Source organism: Euprymna scolopes, chromosome 3 (genome assembly GCF_053919585.1).
Source record: "Euprymna scolopes isolate OS-2025 chromosome 3, ASM5391958v1, whole genome shotgun sequence".
Taxonomy (NCBI): Eukaryota; Metazoa; Mollusca; class Cephalopoda; order Sepiida; family Sepiolidae; genus Euprymna; species Euprymna scolopes.
The window spans coordinates 129,088,004-129,111,721 of NC_136484.1; the positions used below are offsets into that span (position 1 = coordinate 129,088,004).

Sequence of the window (23,718 nt, forward strand, 5' to 3'; positions counted from 1 at the left end):
GATAATATATATATTATCATATATACATGATAATATATAGCATTATGAGACCCACATGCTACCCCATTCACTTCACATCACCCATCCCAATGTTGTGTTGTGGATTTCTCCTCCTTTGTCTTCTCTTCTGACCATATTGTTGTCTCTCACATTGAAGGCCGCCAAGGAGGTGCGCACGGGTTCACAAGTATGAAAAAGATAAAATAAAACCACACAAAAGGGAAACTTTGACTCCAACACTTTCTCTAAATATTAGTTGTACTTTGGATACATATGTGACATCATCATGGGAAACTACCCTCAAAGTGCTAACTCTCAACCTCCACAAAGCTCTCCTGATCTGGTCCAAGCCACGATCTGCATCTGACTGTGTCCAACTTGCAACTGTTCTTCACTATCACAAACCCAGGAATGTCTGTAAACCGTTCCTAGTGTTGTAAACTCATAGCCAACTCTAAATATATCTACATTTATTGTTTGTTCTTTTTGTTACTGTCACTGCCCATGTCAGCTTCCTTTTGTTTTACTTGGTGAACAACTTCCTATCTATTGTCTTTCCACCAACCCTATTTCCTATACCTTTGTTCCCCCTAATAAACTTATTTCCTTTTGTTTGTCATAATTCTTTTTCTCTCTCTCTCCTTTTTTCTTCTTTTTTTTTTTTTAATTGCTAACACTTGGGGACAGGGAAATAACGTTGATAGTATCAAAGTATCAGTAATATACAAATTCTTGATTAAAATGGAAAATGATTTTATTGGTTGTCAAACATAATTGTTTTAGTGTTGAAATGATATTGTTGCATTATTTTGCATGTTATTCCTGTATGAAGTTCAAATTCTTTGAAATTAATAATGAATTAAAACTAGGCAGAGTACATTACATGCTCTTCTAAAACTATATCTGAATCATTGTCTACATCTTCGTGCACCTTATTGGAGTATATCTTTAAAAAGATTTTCAACTCTTAACGGCTTAGCTAATGAACTTATGAATCTATACACAAACATGTAAAACCTATGTTTGTGTAGATTTTAGATAAAATTGTAAAATTACCAATGAAATGTAATATTTAATAAGCGAGCTACTTACCCATAGGATATGTTTTAAATATCGATTCAATTATATCTGGGGTCAGGTTATATCTGAGTCCATTGCAACCATCAGTTTGTGGTTTGATATCTGCCTGAAAAACGAACAATTATTTTTTAACACATTTACTCAAATTATTTGTTCAAATTCCGAGATTCATTTTAATGCTTATTTAAAATTAGACTTATTTAAAAAACTAAAATACAGAAAAATCTCCATGATGTACATACTCATCACGAAATAAATATTCCATATTCAAAAATTACGTAAATTGATTAAATAGTTTTTTTTTTTCAGCTAAGAGAATAAAAATTTATGATTTTTAGTGATTTTAATACTATATGTATCTATTATAAAGATGATTTTGATCTTGATAGTTCAAATTTAGTTATCTACTCTTTATTTATACATCATGGATGATCAAATCACTATATCTCACTTAGTCATAAAATTTGATTTTCTTTGTTTAAAAAATTACTTGATTTATGTGATTTTTGGAATATGACATTCATTCCATGACAAATATGTACATCCTACATATTTTACTGTATTTTTGTTTATTTAATAAGTGTAATTCTAAATAAGCACATTTATCTTTAAATCTTTTGTTCATAAAATTTTTTTATAGATCTGCTATAGATAGTTGCCGAGTGTGTGTAAAGAGTTGAGAGCAACTCAATTTTTTGTAGCACTTGTAAGTATACAAAAAGTACAATGGAGTTATTATGTAACGAGCAGAACCCGTGGAAATTCCATGGTAGTTGAAAATTTTTAAAACAAAAAATAAAATGACAAATTTAAAAATATTTTTTTAGTAAATTCTTTTTCAAAATGTTAAAGCTAACAAAAAGTTAATTAAAAAAAAAATTTACAAGTTTTTTCAATGAAAATTCAACAACACGTTTTTTTTTTTTTCTGAATAATATTTTCATATAAATTATAAAGCAACAGATGTCAATTCACTTGCTCATCTTTTTTATTTTAAGAAGAAACTGATAATTGTAAAAACGGGTCAAGGGAATGGAATCAAGAATGTCATTTTCTTCTATTCGGCATTAGCCAAAAGCAATAAATATGAGAATACAATATTACATGTAAACAGGGTAGCTGTAGTATCTAAATTACATTCTTTCAGCACAGTAAAACAAGAAAGAGGAATGAGTTAGGTGAAAGATAAAGAGGATTAGAGAGAAAAACAGTATATAAAATAATTTCTTTGCCTTTAATTAATATGTTGTACACCAGACAAAGTACAGGGTTGCCTAAGACTAATATGTGTAACAATAAGTATCGTATTGGGTAAGAAGTATATGTTAGTCAATCCTAAGTGCTCAATATATTAGATAGAGCAGGTATGTTTAATAACCTCAGAAAAAAAAACCCAGCATCCCTCTGTTTTGTTATGCGATTTTATACAAGATAATCTACTTGGTGTTGCTCAGGATTTATAATAGTAATAATACTGCATCATATAATAATAATCGAGTATATTATCTGGTAATTGGTACAGAGTAATTCAAGAGTGCTCAATTATACAGTATATTAAACAAAGTACATGTTGCTTGCAAGTCAAAATAGGAATAATACAGTATCATACATAACAAGGACTACAAGTGAGTCAATCTAAACTGCTCAATATCCTGCTTGGAGAAGATATGTTCTAAGATTGTCACTTGGGAAAAAATATGACTGTGTTGTACTGTTTTCATTTCATACAAGATCTACTTGGCTTTGTTTAAGATAGAAAATGATAGTCATCAAAATGTGTTCAATGTGCTAAAAATAGCAGGTATGTTCAAATGCATCTTCATTTCTTCTTTGTTTTATATGGTCCTGGGCAATGCCGGGTAGCCTTGCTAGTCTATAAAGGCAGTTGTCTGTGTACATGTATGTTTGTATGTCTGGCTAAAAGTTGAAAACTCCCAAACAACCATGCACAAAGTTGATATTTTCTTGCTTAGCATTACCTCAAATCAATAATATCTAAAATTTAGGAAAAATTGCTCTGGGAAGCTCCTTTATTTTATAAGTGCTCAATATCCTAGATAGAGCAAGTAGTACCCACAAAAGTCAATTAACTTGGTTTTAATGGTGCTCTGAATTTTAGACTGAAAAGGTTTATTCAAACATAGTAGTGCCGAGGATAAAGAATTTCTTTCTTTTGTTGGTGTTGCCCAGGAACCATAATCCACAATTCTCAATACCCGCAGAAAGCAAAAAAAAAAAAAAAAAAAAAAAAAAAAAAAAAAACGAGATTATATTTATAAAAAAAAAAAAAAAAAAAAAAAAAAAGGCAGCAATTTCTCTTCTAGATGGGAAAGAGGAATTGGTTTTAGTAATGGGTTGGGGGGGCACAAATGTTAAACATACTATTATAATCTTCTATTTTGTTTAACAATGCCAGGTAGGCCTGTTAGTACATGGATCAATACATTTCCAAATATTAAAAATATCTTAATTTTAAAACTCCATATTTTAATACTTACTAGAAAAGCAGCAGATACACCCACGTTTTGATTTTTATCACCAGCAGAATTGGCAAGTTTCTAGAAAATAAAACAATGAAATCAGTTTGTTGGTAGAAAGTTATTTGAGAGCAATTTTTAATAATGCAATCAATTTTAATGAATTCATTAAATTATAAAAATTGCAAAGAATATACCCACATTTTTTTAAATGGAAATCTGTTCTTCTTTATAATAAAAAGTTACAAAACATTTCCATTTTAAATTTTGGTTTTTGTTCAAAATTCACATTATATTAAAAACCAATAAAGAAAAATCTGTATGATGTATGTACCTGTAATGAAAGGAAAAATTTCATATTCCAAAAATCATATAAATTGATCAAATAGATTTTATGAACAAAATCATTTTTAAGCAATTAATGGGTACCCCATCTTTTTTCTTTAGATTTTTTCAAAATGGTGGGCATCACAGTCTCCTTGGATAGTCATAAAATTTGATTTTCTTATTTAAAAATAAAACTACGTGATCAAGTCACATGATTTTTAGAATATGAGATTTGTTTTGTCACAGGTAGATATGCAGATTTTTCTTTATTTTTTGTTTTTTAAAATAGGAGAAATTGTAGACAAGAACACAAACTTTTTTAAAACTTAGCAGATGAGAAAGGAAAGAAAAAATTTTTTTTTAATCAATCAGCAAAAAAAAAAAAAAAAATTGTCTATAGTCGTTTATAGTAATAGTACCCCATTCCCAAAAGAGACTAAACTGTGCTAAATTATTAATACAATTCTATATCTTTTGGTGGCTCAAGTTCATTATTACTATTATCTATTAGTAGTTGTATAGATGGTAATAGTAGAGTTTTGTTACCCCCCCCCCATTCCAATAATACATGCAAACAATACTTTTTGTAAAATTTAGTTCTTATTTAGAATTCAACCGAATTAAAAAAATGTTTTAAAAATACAGAAAATTTTTATGATGTACATCACACTAAAATGTCATATTCCAAAAATCATGTAAATTGATAAAGTATTTTTTTTTTTAACTTAAAAAAAAAAATATAAAAATTTACAATTTTTAGCGATTAATAATTTTGGCCAAAAAGTTTTAATTATTTGGAATTACAAACAAAAACTGAGTTGATGCCCTTGAATTTTAATACATTCTAAAATAACACGGCAGCTCTCGGTTCGCTCATCATAAAATTTGATTTTCTTAGTTAAAAGAAAAATTACTTGATCAATTTATGTGATTTTTGGAATATGACATCTTCGTTCCATGATGAGTAAAGATTTGCCCTTATTTTCGTTTTTTTTTTTTATTAGGTCGAATTCTAAATAAGAACCAAATTCAGTGCAATTCTATCCAGCTTGGAGATTAACCGAATATGGTATTTGTAGCTCCATCCTTCCACTATGACATACTATAATAGTGTTAGAGACTGTAAGTGACTAACAAACATACAAAAAAAATATATATATATAATTATAATATAGGTTTATACAAATTCACTTTAAAGATAAAAGATACAAATGATCTTGTGGAGACAACTTACGGTTGAATGGTTAGCCCAGAATTCCTCAGCTGTCATAAGCTGACTTACAACCAAGTCTTTATACAACTGGAAAAGTTTAGGATCTTCTTGTAAGAGTCTGAAAAAAAAAAAAAAAAAAAAAAATACAGAATTTTTTAAAAACATTTCTTGTTTTTACAGAATTATAATCTATTGTTTAAATAAATCAATTTTTTTCAGTATTTTTGTGTTGTTTTACAAGATAGTAAATCTTTTCAGATTAACGCTGAATCCAATAATTTTAGTAAAGAAGTGCAACCACATAATACCCCGCTCAACAATGATTGCCAACACCAATGTTGTGTGCCACAGTATGCTTCTCTTTCACCTTTTCTTCTTGTTGTGCACTGGCTCATATAAAAAAAAAAAACACAGACTCCAACATTTTCTGTAAATATTAAATATTAACTGCACTCTGGATATGTGCGTGTGTGTGAGCCACCATCAACACTCTACATGTTAAGGTTCGCATCTACATCTACTGTCGAGCCCATGTTCATCAGTTGGTCAATCAATTTATTTCCCCATCCTCGACAAGCCATGATCTGTTTTAAAATCTCAAACTTGCAACTATCCTCAAGTGTCAAACTGGCAACTGTCACAAAACCCATGGCCACATCTCAAAATGTCCGCAAACCACTCCTGTTGTAAAACTCATTGCCAATCCTAAAACTAAATGTAAAATATAGTGACTGATCCCCTGTTTAGTCTTTTGTGTCTATCCTTGTCACACTTCAGCCAACAACATCAGTTCAGCTTTCTTTTGTCTTCCTTAGTGAACAACTTCCTATCCATTGTCTTTTATATTTCCTATATCTGTTCTTCCAATAAACTTATTTCCTTTTGTCATACTTCTTTCTTCCCCACTTCTTAACACTTGAAGGGGGGAGCAATGCCGATAATATCACAAAGATATTTAACCTACAATTTTTTAATATCTTTAAATATTTATTCATAATGTAAATTTATGTATCCCATTAAATGCAGTTTCATTTTACCCAGGACAAATTCTATTTACTTACTTGAAATGATTATTATCCTGGTCAGATTGAGCCAGCTTCCTCCTGAACACAAACTGCATCTCAAACCATCACAGCCCAGTTTCGTTGATCAGGCCAGGTCATAGGATATGGCTAACGACTCCTGATTTGGTTGAACCAACTACTTATGGGCCCCATAGTACCACCAATTCATCTTTAGTAGTCATCAACCAAGTCTGCAGCTGCCCACCAACATGTTTGCACCATACAAGCAGAGAGTTAAAAGAGGACATTGCAAATGAGCACCCCTCCCCCTAGTTAACAAACTGCATGCCCAAACCACTGGAGACGTTGTTGAAGAAGGATGGACAGCAGGGGGCATAGGTTTAGTCTTTGGTGGAGAGTAGAAACTGGTGCATAATCCCCATGGCAGAAATGCAGAATACTGCAAAGATAATTGTTGTCAAAGATCTCCCATTTGTGTAGATCTGCCACTCTCATAGGCCATGTCTCGCAGCCATAGAGAAAGATGGTCCTCATCATTACCTGCTAGATGCTTTCTTCAAAGGCTGAGGAAGGTTTTACCTATCAAAAAGTTTTTGTTTTATTATTAGTAGTTTTTAAAGGATGAGAATTGGTGAGTTTTAATTACATATCACTCCTAGTCAGATCATTTATGACGAAAATGCATGCTTTCTATAAGAATGGTTTGTAGATGAATTTTTTGTAGGTATAAATCTCGTAACAAAAAACAAAAATCTGAAAGCAATAGATTATATTTAACCCATAGATAGGATTTCTAACACTACGGATCAGAATGGATCTGGAGTAATGAAAATTCAGAAGTGATACCACACTCCCAAAATATCCTAAACATGTTTACATGTAATGACCAAAAAAAGATAGGTGTGATAGTAAAAAATTTTCTTACTTTCTTACTTAGAACTCAACCTAATTGAAAAAAAAACAAGGCCGATAGCCATTAGTCGAGTGCTCTCGTGTAATGAATGAATGCGTGAATGTAGGATTGACATGAAATTCTTAAAGATAAACTAAAATGACCGAAAAATGGGTTGAAATGACTTAAATAAATAAAAAGTAAATGACTTAGAATGACGTTAATGAACTTAAGGATGAATTAAATGACATTAAGAATGACTGGAATGCTTAAAAAAATGACTTCAATGGCTTTGAGACTGACTGGTTGTAAAGTGGGTGATCATTTTACATTAAATTAATACAGAAAAGTGATCCTCCACTTTATATCACAAAGTTACAAACATGTAGTAAGAACAGATACTATACTTTGAGATATTAAATCTTTTATTCATGTTAAAAAATACAGTCAAAATCAACGATGAACAAAAAACTTAGGCACATGGCCAACTCAAAAGGGGGGATTGTGGGGGTCGTTGGTCATATTGGGGGACGTCCTACTTAACTCCCAATTTTTAAAACATTTTTTATTGACGTGTAAAAACAAAAAAGATAATAAAATGGTACAATAATTCATTTGTGTCGAGGGTGGGGGAAGAAAAAACAAAAGGTGATTAGTAGGACCCTCCCAACCCCGTCTAGTTGATAGACTGCCCGTTCCACTAGGTTTGTAAAAGGAACCTCGCTTCTGCGGGTCAGTCTCTAGGTGGGGATGCCCTCTAGATGGGGGTGAATGGAGAAAAGAAATTTCAACATGTATCCATCTTCTGTCAAATGCCGCGCGATGCAGCCTTCTTCTATCACATCTGATTTTCACCCGTAGTTGGTGTTTAAAGAAAGCAATCAGATCTTGATCAGAAAAAGACAACACCCCCTGGCAACCTTGCAGACGCGACGTCCAAATCACCATTCTCGCCACGGCCAGGATCGTAACGTAGACCATTTGTCTTTCCCGGTCCCACGGCGGCCTCACGTTGTCCACAACATTGGATACAGTAATTGGGCGAGGATGCTCAGGATCGATGCGAGCCGTCACTCCGCTGACATACGACCAGTACTGGCGGAGTTCGCGGCAATCGAAGAAAGCGTGATCCGTAGTTTCTACGGCCGTTGTATCACAACGGGGACAATCAGGCGACTCCAAAAACCCGGAACTGCATTGTATGTTGTTGAGTGGAAATGCATTTCAGGCCAATCGCCAGGTCAGAGAGAACTCCGAATTGTTCAGATGACTCGAACCTGGCGCCCAGCTCCACGCGGAGCGGATCTCACTCTGCTGCCACCCCAAACGCGCGCATAGCGGGTCGTCGGCGGCTCCCTTCACTAGATCCCTGTGGAGTTCCCTACGGGTAGCAGTCACAAGGTCACTGGACCTTGGTAGTCGTTTTAGCGCGGCTCGGCACTCTTTCATGTAGGCAGATTCTCCCCGCGGCCTGCGACGGCTCTCGATGGAAGGGTCGAGAACGAGGTCGGGGAAGGCGGCAGTAACCACGGGGTGCCACGGTTGGTCATCCTGCATATAGTGGCTCAGGAAGGCCAGCCTCTCAGCATCTCGATGACACTTCAAGTCCGGCATTCCCAAGCCTCCCTCACACGGACGTTGAATACAGACCTGTCTGCTCACCCAGTGTCTTCCTCTGTCCTAAAGGAGCGAGGACAAGAGTTCGACAAGAGCTTTTAGGTGTTGTGCAGGCAGGGGAAGTACGGCCAGTCGGTAAAGGATGAGAGGAAAGACGTAAGTGGTGCACGCCTCAGCTCTACCCTTTAAGGAAAGTTTCCTAGGAAGCCACGAATTGACTGCAGCCTCCACCTTTGACCGTACCTCCAATCAATTCTTGTCAAGCTGGAGACCCGGTCCGAACCACACGCCGAGGATCCGGACCGGGCCATCTGTCCAGCTGAAGGGCGCCGGGAGGTTTGCGTTGCCACTCCATGCGCCCAACCGCAGTCCTACCGACTTGTTGCGGTTTATCTTGGCCCCCGTGATTCTTTCGTACTGTGTGAGTGCCTCCGACACAACCTCAATGTCTCTGAAGCCTGACACGAAGACCGTGACATCATCGGCGAACGCGGATACCTTGGCAGCTGAGCCGCCAGGCAGAGCCATTCCGCGCAGGGCCGAATTTGCCTCCCCATGTCTCAGCTTGCGGAGAAGAGGCTCCAAAGCCAGGACATAAAGCAGGGGCGACAGCGGACAACCCTGACGAACCGACCGAGAGATAACAAAGGGTTTCGAGCGCTTTCCGTTCACTTGCACGACAGCCATGGGCTGTCGATACATTATGGAGATCCACTTGCAAAAGTCCGGTTTAAAACCGGCGGCCTCTAAGACAGATGCCAGGAAACGATGGTCGACCCTATCGATTTGATCTTGGCTAAAAGGCCAAGAAAAGCTTAAAAAGCTAAGAACAGCATGTATTAACAACAAACCTTTGATCTTAACCAAAAAGGCCAAGCACAAACGTGTTACGGGCAGACGGACCGACGGAGTGACTTATACAGTCACTTGCACGCGACTAAAAATTACAGAAAAATCCATCCCTATAAGAGAACAAAGATGTTATATTCCAAAAATAAGGTAAATTGATAAAGTAGTTTTATTTTTAGCTAAATAAAAAAATTAAAATTTTATGAGTAACAGTCTCACTCACCATTATGACAAAAAAATATCAAGAATCAAAGTGAGATAGCTCAACAATACTTCATAACTACTAGATTTCTGATAATGCTAACAAGTTCCCATTAATAGCTTAAAAATGATTTTTATAAAAAAACTACTTGACCAGTTTTGTGATGGGTATGTACATTAGATTTTTCTGTAGTTTAAAAAAATTTTTTTTAGTTCGATTGAATTCTAAATACACGCCAAATATTTTAGTAATAGATCTAGATAAAAAAATATGACTAAGAAATGGCAAAGCATACAGTTACTTTTTCATTCTGCGATTGATTCCCCTTAGATGATTCTTTGATTCTTTCCAAAGTAAAAAAAATAATGTAAAACAATCCTCAGAAACAGAATTAGAACAATTGGCATTCGACCGAGAAGTTGACAAGCATAACGTAATGAAAAGTTGCTTGCTTCAAGGAAATTGAAAGTTAAGCTTCGAAGCCACATGAATGACATAGATATCTACAGGGAAAGTGGTTAAGGCTATTTAATAATTGTGGTATCTGTGGAAATGCTATGGTTTCTTATTTAAAATTCCACCGAATTAAAAATACAAAACTACAGAAAAATCTTTGTCACAGAACTGGACTGTCATCTTCCAAAATCCATGCACACCAATCAAATAGTTTTATTTTTATAAAGAAATCATTTTTAAACGATTTAAAGCGATTCATATGAACTCAGTAGCACTACAAGGTTGATCTTGCAAGTTTGAATTGTGAAATTATCTGCCCTTGTTTTTATTTATTTTTTTTTGGTCAAAATGGGAACACAAGACAACCCCTTTTTGCTTACTGATAAAATTTGATTTTCTTAGCAATAAAACTACTTGATAAATTAACATGATTTTGGAACACGAGATCTTTTAGCGACGAGTATTAAGCTATTTTTTTAGTATATGTATATTTTTTTAATTAGATAGAATTCTAAATAAAAACAATAATAGATAACAATGATCCAAAAGTAGAAAAAATTTTAGGAGTCTGCTTTTAACATTGTGGGGGTACGTTAACACTAGATAATAATTAACATTAGATTCAATAGTTTCAAGTTGCGCATGAATTTCTTGAGTTATACTTTTGTAGTGAATAAAATGATTTGTTTTTTTTTTTTTAGAGAGTAATATAATTTTTTTTTTATATAAATCAGTTTTGCAATAAAATCAATAGAAGCTCTAAGAAATGTTAAAATTTAAATAACCTAAATACTTTAGAGCTTTTATTTTTTAACTTTTAAATTTATAAATAACTAGCAGGGAGACCCTATGTTGCTAGGATTGAATAAGGATTAACGAAAGTTCTACACCTTCAATACTTTTATTGTCATCGAAATCACCAATTTTTTAAATGTTGGGGTGGCACCCCTACAAATTCTGATGATGGATTATTCCTGACATCACTTTCAGTAACCAGTTTCTGCTATTGAGTAGTCTGGAACTGACACCAGGTGGGAGTGGATCGTAACCTTACTTTGTCCTTCTAATATATGTTTCTGTATTTTCTGTTAATATACATTTTATTTCACTGTTTCTAATCCTTCTCATTCTTCTTTAAACATTAAACCACATCAAACTAGCAACAAGGTTTCGAAAACTCATGAGGGAAAACCAAATTTTAAAATACCCCAGTGTTCCCACAACAAACTGTGATGAAGGAATTTGAAAATAATTTACCCACAGAAATTCACAAGCAAAACCCAGCTGGTGTTAATTTGAAAAAAAAGAAAAAAAGAAAAAAAAAAAAACAGAAAAAAAAAAAAAAACGAAAAGCAGAAAGAAAAAAAACAGACGTCAAAACTACTCACAAAAAACAACAAAAAACAAATGCAAGAAAGTAGAATGAAGACTCAAACCGCAAATTAAATTTTTTTGTCTTTTAAGGAAAAAAATGTAATAATAAAAATAGACTCGTGTTACAAAGCATTTTTTTTAGTTTGAACTTTTTATTTGTTGCAAAAAAAAAAAAAAACACACACACACACAACTGTACCCCTTTGAAGAACCAAGAAACTGTCCATTTTTAAAGGTTGACCTAATTTAGCGCATGTGTGTTGTATTGACTCGCTAAGTGATTTAATTCATTAAAAACAACTGGAAAACTAAAACATGACATTTTTAATTTGTTCAAGATTTACTTTTTTTTCGAGATTTTGAATATTTTTTTTCCTGACTATCATTGGAAGGGAAGTTTATTTTATAAAGAACGTTTTTTTCACTAGAAAGCAAATGTGGAACTTTTGTTAATTGTTAAATATTTGGAAAAAAGTTTTCCCTCCATTTTTATTTTAGCTTTCAATGTTTTAGACTTGAAAATATATTGATATATATTAAAAAAATAAAAATAATGTAGCATTTACACACACACAAAAAAAAAAAAATAAATAAAAATAAAAGATAGGACATTTTTTTTGTTCCGAGAGATTTTTTTTCCAGCATTCATATAAAAAAATTTTTTTTTTGTTGTTTGCTTGGAGTAGATATCCAAGATGGAGAACTGAAAGGCCATTATAACACAATTGCTCAAGGTGCAGCAAAAAACAGGAAAATTTAAAAGAACAAAATAGACAGCTCTAGTTGCAATTTCAATAATAGTTTCAGCAACAACTTTTCCTGCAGTTTCACAAGGCGCAGGAAGAAATGCGACAAAAGCAACTTTCAGAACAAGTAAGCAGCAAGAAATGTTGGAGGAGAAATTATTACTTCAATAGACGGGACAAGAGAAACTTTTCTTAAAAATGTTGAACAAAACACAAATGACAACAGCGCAGCTTTTTTCCAAAACACCATATGGAATTCAATTGAAACATTCACCCATGTACTGGAGGAGGATAAGATGTTTGATGCTTTTTATAAGTGATATAAAAACTTATTCACTGCTGATTGCCAAGAGTGGAGTAATTACTTTTAAGGAAACTAGGGACCACAGCAAGTTCACTGACTATTTATATTTACTATCCAAGAAGAGGAGTAAACTTGAATTCTCAGATGTCAAACTTTTATCTGAATTTTTCAGCTTGATTACGACTATTTCACAAGAGATAGAAGTGTTTCAAGCTGGGGAAATGTGACCATAAAAGTTATCTCACCTTTGCATTCATTGTTAACAAGCACTGTGACGATTTTCGTCTGGCTGAACTCTCAGTAGATGATTTTAAGTGTTTTTTGTACAGGGTCTTGTCTCAACGAAAAATACAGAGATAAGACGAAGTTCTCTAAAAACTCAAAAGCGAACAAGGGCGCACACTCCAAAAGCTGACGGAAGATTGCCAAGGCATAGTCAGCATAAAGAACGACTCAATAAACACACAAGAGCCAAGCATGTTGTTGGGACCAGACAAATTTATAATGTAAAGGGGAGTAACTCTTTGCTTCTTCGGGCAAAGTTGCCTCCCTTTGTCGGTCAGCCCTAAACTTTAATTTATCGCGAGATGAACGACTGGAAGTGGACAGTGGAAGGAAAACAGAGTGACTTTGAAAATGGTGAAACGAACATCATTTCCCGTTCATCCATTTATCATTGGACTTCTAACTTTCATCTATTATATTTTAATTGTAGTACACGTGAGTGAAATGTTTCCTTATTTGTTCATAAGTGTTACGTTTCTTTCCTTATGAGCTGCTACGTACTCAACGTGTAGACTGGACTCCCTGCAGTAAGATATTTTATGTTAGATTGATTTAACTCATCTCACGATATAACACGTCATATGTATGAAGACCGAAGGAGTACTCTCTTGGAAAAAATCAAAGGAAACAATAAGACAACCCAGGCACAATCAAAGAAAAGTTATCCAATCTTCAAACCAAAATCGCCCAAAAGTCCATGCAGTCATTGCAGCGGACAACATTGGTCTGTAGATGTTTTTACAAAAACAAAACATGCAATGCGTGTGGCATCGCAGAAAGAACAGAAGAAATAACAGAGTCCGATAAATGAGATCCGACATTGTATCGGAGAGTGCCCGACAGAAATATGCAACTGTTAACATCCTCCACAAGGAAGTGGATTTACAGCTGGATACCGATTCAGACATGTCAATCATCAACAGACAAACATGGAAATGGTTGAAGAAACCTACCATGAAGAGAACTAAGAAATCAGCTCATGCAGAGGTATTCAAAAATCTCTTTAGAAGAGATTGGATGGAGCAATTTAAACTCCAGGACCAGCTGATAAAAAGTTTCTGTCATAAGGTAGAAAAATCTACTAGGGTACAGCAATTAAAGGACGAGTTAAAAAGAAAATTTCCAGGAGTTTTTTCATCAGGACTAGGAAGATGTACCAAGGCTTTAACCAGATTTGAGCTGAAGGGAAATGTCCTACCTGTTTGAGATGTCCCATTTCAGAAGCAGAAATATTTGTGACATCAAGAGCAAGATCGATATGAAGAACAACAACGTACCTGTCCATTTTTGAGACATTTGATCTCGACCCTTCCCAATCAATACCAGAATCACGACGGTCAATTTGGAAAAGGAAATTCACCCTCCAATCCTGAACGCAAGAGATATTAATAGCTTTTATAAAGGAAAAGCTTGAGAGGAGGGGTGTAACGTCACTTCCGCTAACCAGTTTCTGCTATCAAGTAGTCTGGAGCTGAGACTCAGTGGGAGTGGATTGTAACCTTACTTTGTCCTTCCAGTTGAGCGGAGTTCCTACTCAACCAATATACATTTCTGTGTTTTCTGTTAATATATATTTCATTTCACTGTTTCCAAGCCTTCTTGTTCTTTTTTCAACATTAAACCACTACATTAATCAAATCAATTGAATGCGTAGTTGGGGACCAACCACAGCGCACTGGGAGGAAGCTTCACATGACTCCCCACAGTGAATTAGTTCATAATACATTGTAGCCTACATTGCACTGTTGATTTTATCAAAGTATTTTATTATAATGGTTGGAATTAAAGTTTAAAATGCAAAAGTCAAGTATCATAGTTCAATTGTATCGTAGATGGCAACATTCATTTCGAATGCTGCCCTGTCTTATCAAAAACCTACTCTTGATTTTATACATTGGACTCTTCTGCATATACAGTGATAAAACTTCCTAAATGCACTTGTGATGTTAAGCTGTATAAAGGTGTTAACTTCGATCAGAATCAGACTTCCTTCTTTAATAAAATTTTTTCGATTATCGATACTTATCAGAGGTAAAATCTATCTAAGAACACACCCAGACACAAAGTACATTTGTGTGAAACTTTTTAATAATTTTTTTTTTTCAGAGTCCATAGGGAACGAACTCAGACACACACACACAATGTCTTTTATATAAATGAATGTCATAAATTAGAACCAGAAGTGCAGGGCACATGTCAGATTTGATTCCTTTTTATTATTCTAAATAGAATCCAAAAACCATTCATTACTTTTCTTTTGAGTATTTTCAATTAAGAATTTTTTTTAATATTACAAATCATACAAGTTTATATTCACACACATGTGATACTATCAATGCCACATCCCCTCTCCCAAGTGTCGGGAAGTGAACGAGAAAGAGGAAAACAAAGTATAAGTAAAGACGAGGAAATCAGTTTATTGGATGAACAAAAGTATAGGAAATAGGTTTACAGTCAGAACAATGGAGAGGAAGTTGTTCACCAGGGTAGACAAAAGTAATTGAATTAGATTGTTAGTCAGAATGTGGCAAATGGAGATATATTTAGAGTAACTTTTAGCATTGGCAATGAGTTTTACGATGGTTTATGACGTTTAACGAGTTACGTGTTCAGGACAGTTGCAAGTTAGACACAGTAGAACACAAGTTGTGGCTTGGAGCAAATGGAAAAATGAATTGATCAACCGATGGACAAACATAGCCTTAATAGTAGATGCAGCGCACCAGAGTGCAACTAATATTTACAGAAAGTGTTGAAGTCTGTCTTATCTTAGTTGTTTTGTTTCATTTTATATACTTGTGAACCTGTGTACGCCCCTTTGACAGCTATCAATATGAGAGAAAACGACAAGAAAAGATGTAGGAGAAGACCATAGAAGCAGCATTGGAGTCAGTGATCTCGGATGGGAGAACACTCAGTGTCACACATGGATACTTCTTGATCAGATAATTTTATAAATAGACAAAAAATCAAAACTTACTTGTTTTTTTCTTCTAATTCACTGCTGACCTTTTTACGGAACTGTGGTAATAATTGTTGCAAAAGTTCCTTAATTGCGTCTCTGTCCTTAATTTGTTGTTCACGGCCCTGTGAGTGGTTAAAGTGGAAAGTGTTTGCACTGCCATCATACATCAAGATTTGCAACTGGACTTTCTCTTTAGAATCAGGTGAAATCTTTTGTACTAAGAAAATGACAAAAAAGTAAAAATAATAAAAAATATTAAACATGTTCATTTTATCAACAAAAACAAAACTAAATTTGTTATTACATCCACTATATACGGCTGGAACAAATCTTCGGCAGAGACATTTCGTAGCAATCATCATTTTCAACATCATACATATAAAGTATGCGTAAAGACACAATGTCATAATTTACTTATCCGCACACATGCGATAAAGGGACTCCGTTACGCTTCGCAAAAGGGATATAACAAATAGTCAGGAACATTCTAGAACTCTCCTATATAAGCAAATAAATCAAATCAGTCCAAGATGCAGTTATACGAATAACAACATCGCTGCTCGACTCCGTCCTGTGCGACGTAAAATTGCCAACATGACTTCGCGCACACCATACACCTAAATTCTCAGCATGGAAAGTACCATATCAAACGAAAATTAATTGTTTACAACAAGTTATTTTGTATTGCTGTTTACAGACGTATTAAACATACACACACGTCACTTAAGCAATTAATGACTTTCTTTTCCCTCCAGAAAATAACCACATGTGCATCCTTTCAACATGGAAATCTATAATCGTGAACTTTTTGCCTTTTCTAAGAGACACTCATTAACAAAGACTGTGAAATAAATACTCCATATGCAAAAACCCTTAACGTTCCGGTATTCGAATTAATGTTTCACTAAAACAATCATAACTGTCGTTCATTTTATATAAATTCATCATGCAACCTTGGCGCTCCCCACATGGTTCTCATAAAATTTATCATTATGAGTTTCATAAAAGAAAAAAAATGGATTACTTCATTTTAAAAAGTTAATTAACATGCACGACATATACTACAGTGATGACCACCATGAGGACGGAATCTAACAGATATTCCGATGAAATACGATTGCACATTTCAGTCATGCGCAAACTCTCTTCAAATCCGCACATGAATCCGGAAACTGAGGATTACTCTGGCACTTCTCACTTCAGTAATCATTATTGAATAAATAATGACACTGGAATTCAGTAAATCATAACTCCTGCAATATGCAGACTGCGATCGAGGAATTACCGAACGATAGCGACAGAGCAAAACACTTGTGCGGTACAAAAATGAAGAACGCCACAGTGTCATCAAAGTTAACCACGCTTGCATTTGTTAAAATCCAGCCTTTTTGGATAGACGATACTATACTTTGGTTTCTCAACTCCAGGAAGAAAAGAAAAAAAAGAACAAAACTAATCTATCTTTTCCAGTCATCTAATACAACGTCAGTAAATCAACCACGTGTATCCACAGACCTTTTTTACAAACTAACGACACTGATCTAAAAAAAAAGTTATCGATTTTTGCAAATCGCTCAAAAATCAAGTCAAACATTATTTTCCTACGAATTGAACTCTGACTACAGTAAATTTGCACCAAAAACACGGTCGTCCTATGGATTAACGGCCCTGTAGCCAGCACATTGGAAAACCTGCTAACCAACAAGATTGTATCTACATCGTTGCCAGCGGTGATTATCAGTGTCTATCTAACACCAAATCTTCCATGAAATTCACGATACAATGCAGACAAATGCTCTCACGTCAAACCATGGCTACCGCAAGCACCATGAAGATACCAACATTTTTCACACGTGTGGAAATTAACTTGTACCCCCTCAACATACATATCCCCACAAACCTGCATAGCAATAAGATCTTACCCCTTCACTGTTGTTGTCCCTAAATGCCAGAAAGCTTTCTATTCTAATAGTTTCTTCCCTGAAACAGCTAGACTTCGGAATTCCCTTCCTGCTGCCTGTTTTCCTGCCTGTACTGATATGCAGAAGTTTAAATGTAATATAAACAAATATCTTGTTAATCTTTCCTAGACATGGCCCCAAATAGTAGCCCCTTGCATCCAAGTGGCAATATGCTTTGTAAAGGGTGTGGTTCCTGTTGGCAAAAATAATTTTTATTTTCAATTTCATCAGTTTTCATATTTAATCCTGATCAATTTTTATTTTTAAATCGTGAATAAAGGAAGAGGGAGAAATTTTCACTTCCTAAATCAGATATACTCTTACTATATCCATAGACATCAGGAAAAAACTAAGACATATCTTTTAATATTTACTAATGAAAAAAAGAGGGAAAAGAAGTCTTGATTCAGCAGCTTTCCTTCTCTTCTCAGTTTTTTTTTTTGCTAACAAAGAAAAAAAAGGGAAGGAAGACAGAAGAAATGTCACCTGGTCTGATTTTAACCAGCAGTTGACTAAGAGGTAGATCAAGAATTCATCCAATAGCTCAATTGGTTAGCAATCTATACTTAAAGGTAGAAGTTACAAATTTATCCCTCCACCCCCAGGGGTGGGGATAAGTATTTTGGCACGGATTTTGTCTCAACATAAACTTTATCTCAAATTATAATATTAGGCAGATTATTTTGTTTTACTTTTTTCTCTAATTGTTAAACTTTATGGAAATAAAGGATACTGAGCAATGCTGGCTAACTCTACTAGTATACAATAAAATATTTTTATATACAAGCAACTTATTATTACATTATTATTTGGATTATTTTGACTACTCTTGAGTGTTATTTTCACAGTATTTCAGCTGATGTAACCTCTGACCTGAAGAAGGGCGGATTTTGTTAAACTCTGGAATCTGTCAGTCGGACTTGTCTGCAAGGACTCATAGCGAAGTGGATAAAGTAGTTGGTAAAATTCAGTTAAAAGTTACACTCTTCTGGAGGTTGAAGGTTCAATCCTCTGTGCATGCAACACTCAAAATACAATTGCGAATTATTTAAGGCTTCTACTCCGTAATAGCTGACAAACCGAGAGTATATTACTCCTGTGGAGTAAATAAAGGATTGTTAGAAATTCTGCGCAGTTTAACGAGTTCGACAAGATGTATCTGAAGAAGGTTGGAGTTTATATCAACCAAAATGTGAAAATGACACTCCAGATAAGAACAATAATCTGAATAATCCATCCTCATCAAAAAAAAAAAATTCAGAAATTGTTAGTATAAACAGGAAACTATTATTCTATAAAAAAAATGCTGCAAAATACTCTTTTTTTTTTCAAAAGAAACATATCAATCATGCTTCACCTAGCAATCGACAAATGTTTACTTTTGAAGATGTGTTGAGTGGGGAGGGTAGTGGTGAAATGTAACTCTTGCAAAAAAAAACTGGACATTACAGATTTGGATGTCTGCAAACATTGCAGCCTATTTCCAACCTCTGTTTTATTCAAATAGAAAACTTGATATTGATTTAAACGTTACCTTTAATATCAGAGTAAGGGTGACTGATGGTAATTGTGTTTTTATGAGCTTGCATCCAGGCCAACCGTTCACCCATGAGGTAAATGGAGCCATCCACCTTCTTGTGGCGAACATGGTTCACTATCAACAGAACTTCTTCTGATGACTTTGCCATTTCGCCAGAACTATGGTCATCTGGAAAAAAAAAAAAAAAGTTTAAAGACATTTGGGGGATTCAAGAAAAAAAAAAAGGTGGGATCATTCTACCATTCCAGTAGAGATCTTACTGCTGATGCAATTCCTTACCTGTATAAGAGCCAAGTATGTCTAAGGATGGAGTACTGTTGCCATATCTGGGCAGGAGCTGCTAGAAAGATCTTATCCTGCCTTGACAGAGTTCAAAATAGACTTTGTAGTGCAATTGGGAATGCTCTTTTCTGTTCCCTGCAACCTATTATCCACAGAAGAGATGTTGCAAGACTGTCTCTGCTTTATCGTTATTTTCAAGTGTTCATTTGAGCTCCAATCTATGGTCCTCCCTTGCCAAACTTTCACGAAAAACACTCATCTAGCTGAAACCACTATCAATAATTTCCTCCACTCTGTGTCTAAACCTAAACTTAGATTACATGAACAAAACGTTTTTTAGAACTGCATGCCTATGGAAGTCTCTTCTGTTTCCCTGGTTTTCAGCTGACTACAATATGGTCATCTTCAAGTCCAACATAAACAAGTTCTTGATGAACTGTCCGCTTAAGTAATCCAATTTACCAAATTTATACTAACGATTACAATATTGTCCCATTGACTACTGTACTCATTAACAATTATCCTTGAGTGGCCTCCAGGCCTTGATAAGTGGCGATCTGCCTGGCCAATTTTTATGATTTCAGGTTCAAATGAACAGCTACAGCATGAATTGGAATACACCTTACTAAAGCTTGATTGTCACAGCTGGTGAATTTTAAAAATGCAATCTGGATGTGAGGACACTTGAGAAAAATAATATACAATAAAATTCTGTTAAACTTGAAAAAAACGCCACAGAAATGTATGGAATCTTACCGACTGCTTTTGAGCCATCTTGCATGAATTCAGCATCAGTTTTTGAATGATATAAGAGGTTCAAGGAAGGCAGAGAGTCTATGAGGGATAGTGAGAGATGTGGGAGGAGTAAGAAAGAACACCAGAGTTGATTGGCCAAATAAAGAATTTCATAGATAAGGACTGTCGTGTGCATATAGAGACAATAAGGCAGTTTGATGTCAGTGTGGGAACTGTACACACAATTATTTGTGAGGAACTGAAGATGCGGAAGATTTGTGCAAAGTTTGTCCCAAGCGTGCTCAGGGAAGATCAGAAAGAAAGACGTCATGACAACAGGGAGATGGTTGAATTGATCTGTTCAGATCCTGCAGTTCTTGATGCTCTGGTGACCTGCGATAAAAGCTGGATCTACTACTATGAGCCAGAAACCAAGAGACAGAGTTCCCAGTGGAAGCATGCTGGCTCTCCCAGACCTAAGAAAGCCAGACAGAACAAATTCCCCCAGAAACTTACGATAAACCCTTTTTTTGACACCATTGGCATCATGCCAATGTTGTCAAAAAAAAGGATTATTGTAAGTTTCTGGGGGAATTTGCATTGGGTTTCCACTGGATAGACAGTCAACAAGAAATACTATGTTGAGGTTTTAAGAGAGTTCAGGTAAAGATTCCGTTGGAAAGAGGCCAGCGCTCTTCAAATCGGGTCAGTGGCATTTCCACTAGGACAATGCACCAGTCCACAATTCCATCCTTGTCACAGACTATTTGACTAAGTTCCTCAACCTCCCTTTAGTTCAGACCTTGCTCCCTGTGACTTTTGGTTATTCCCAAGCTCAAGGAAAACAGAGGCTGTCATCATGAGATAACTGAGGAGATCAAAGAGCCTGTAACAAGAGTCATTGACATGCTCACACAAGAGAACCTCCATGGAGTCATCCAGAAGTTGTTGCAACGATACAAATGTATTGCAGCCGGAGGAGATTACTTCGAAGGGGACTACAGTTTCTTGTATGTACTATCAATAAAAGTGCCCATACAAAAAAGTCTGGAAACTTATTGAAGGAACTTCGTACATATGTTGGCAGTCAATTTTTGAATAAAGCATTGTTAAATATTGTCAAAGGCGCTGATTCCATGGCCTGTTAGAGCTACTATCAACTTGATCGTTGTTAGTTTGATTCTGAACTTGAGATAAGTGCTTGATTAACCACACTGAAGAACTGTGATACAGCGAAACAGGCCATTTGTGGATGACTTATGAAGAAAATTATAGACAAGCCAAAACATACACTGATGTATATGAATTTATGTCAGTTCAATAAGGAGAGTGTTAAAATGTTTTTGATTATAATGGAGGGTATGACTACCAATATTTGGATGATCTTATTTATAACTATGGTTAGGACAATCAACCAATGAGAAACCTCTGACCTCATTATAAAAATATTGAATTTTGGATTCAAGTTAATCCGGTTTTACACGACTGGATCTACTGCCACCATCTTTGTTCTAGAGAATTACTTAACACTCGAGATCATGACTGCATTGATTCTTCACCGATTGAATCTACTGTCACCATCTTTGTTCAGCAGAATGGCTCAACACTTAACAGAGAAACATCGATAAGAAGAGAGGTTATCTACTCTGTATATTTAGGCATTTCGGAGCCTAATGCTTCTCATTAGAAGAGGAGAGAAAGAGATAGGTTACATACAATGAAACGTGACATCTAGCTTAGAGTACAATAGAAAAGAAGTATTACAGTATCTGATATAGAAGGGAGATGATGGGAGGGGGAGATTGATAATGTAATGGTATGCTGTTCTTAATTTGACTTTATACTCTTCTACAACACTTGCTTTATTGTCCTTTCTTCCATATCATCACCCACCTCTCCTAATTATCTCTGAGGGCATATTCTCCCACTTTTTCATCACCAGACAAACACCTCATTTGTATATACCCCCCCCCCTTACATAAGGCACTATTTTTTAATAGTTCCAATTTACCCAAATTTCGGCCTCATTTTGGCCTTAATTATATCCCATAGCTTATCATGGAAAACATCCAGATATTTACCCTATCTATAATTTTCATAATTCTTAAACTCCCAGGACCTCATTCTGGCCTCAATACATCCACTATTACATCATCAAGACATACACTCCATTACATCAGCAAGACATACACTCCATTACATCAGCAAGACATACACTCCATTACATCAGCAAGACATACACTCCATTACATCAGCAAGACATACACTCCATTACATCAGCAAGACATACTCCATTACATCAGCAAGACATACACTCCATTACATCAGCAAGACATACACTCCATTACATCAGCAAGACATACACTCCATTACATCAGCAAGACATACACTCCATTACATCAGCAAGACATACACTCCATTACATCAGCAAGACATACACTCCATTACATCAGCAAGACATACACTCCATTACATCAGCAAGACATACACTCCATTACATCAGCAAGACATACACCCCATTACATCAGCAAGACATACACCCCATTACATCAGCAAGACATACACCCCATTACATCAGCAAGACATACACCCCATTACATCAGCAAGAAATACACCCCATTACATCAGCAAGAAATACACTCCATTACATCAGCAAGACATACACTCCATTACATCAAGACATACACTCCATTACATCATCAAGACATACGCACTATTACATCAAGACAGCCACTCTATTAAATCATCAAGACATCCACACTATTACATCAGCAAGACATCCACTCTATTACAGTTACAGTATTAAGACATCCACTCTATTACAGTATTAAGACATCCACTCTATTACAGTATTAAGACATCCACTCTATTACAGTATTAAGACATCCACTCTATTACAGTATTAAGACATCCACTCTATTACAGTATTAAGACATCCACTCTATTACAGTATTAAGACATCCACTCTATTACAGTATTAAGACATCCACTCTATTACAGTATTAAGACATCCACTCTATTACCTCATCAAGAGTATTTATAAGCCCTCCTCCAATCAATGTTTCTCTCCTTATTCAACAAATGTTTGTTTTGTCTCGTTTATAATTTTCCTCATATGCTAAATTTCCACCCTACATGTTGAGTTTTGTATATCTTGATGATTCTATATTTGAAGAATTCCTCCAATATTTCTTTAATCTATTCAAATAATATAATATATAGATATACAGTATACATTTTTGCCTGTGACGGGTAAAAAATATAGACTGTTGACTTAGAATGAATGATTTATTCAAAATTGATGGCTGAATTTAATTAAAATTGTGCTCATTTTTTAATTAAATAGTAATCCTTAACTGTGCATTGAATGGATACCATAATACTTAGT

At 35.1% G+C, this 23,718-nt stretch overlaps 1 protein-coding gene across 1 annotated transcript in view; it reads right to left on the reverse strand.

The window, feature by feature from the left end:
- The window catches only part of LOC145259063 (general transcription factor IIH subunit 1-like), a 69,952-nt gene that overhangs the window by 36,345 nt on the left and 9,889 nt on the right, over nt 1-23,718 (reverse strand). The window contains exons 2-6 of the mRNA XM_080116689.1: nt 19,308-19,481; nt 15,828-16,029; nt 5,119-5,215; nt 3,579-3,638; nt 1,093-1,186 (exon numbers count right to left, since the gene is read on the reverse strand). Coding sequence (XP_079972815.1) covers nt 1,093-1,186; nt 3,579-3,638; nt 5,119-5,215; nt 15,828-16,029; nt 19,308-19,461 — 607 coding nt within the window. The 5' untranslated portion in view covers nt 19,462-19,481. The remainder of the gene's footprint in view (nt 1-1,092; nt 1,187-3,578; nt 3,639-5,118; nt 5,216-15,827; nt 16,030-19,307; nt 19,482-23,718) is intronic.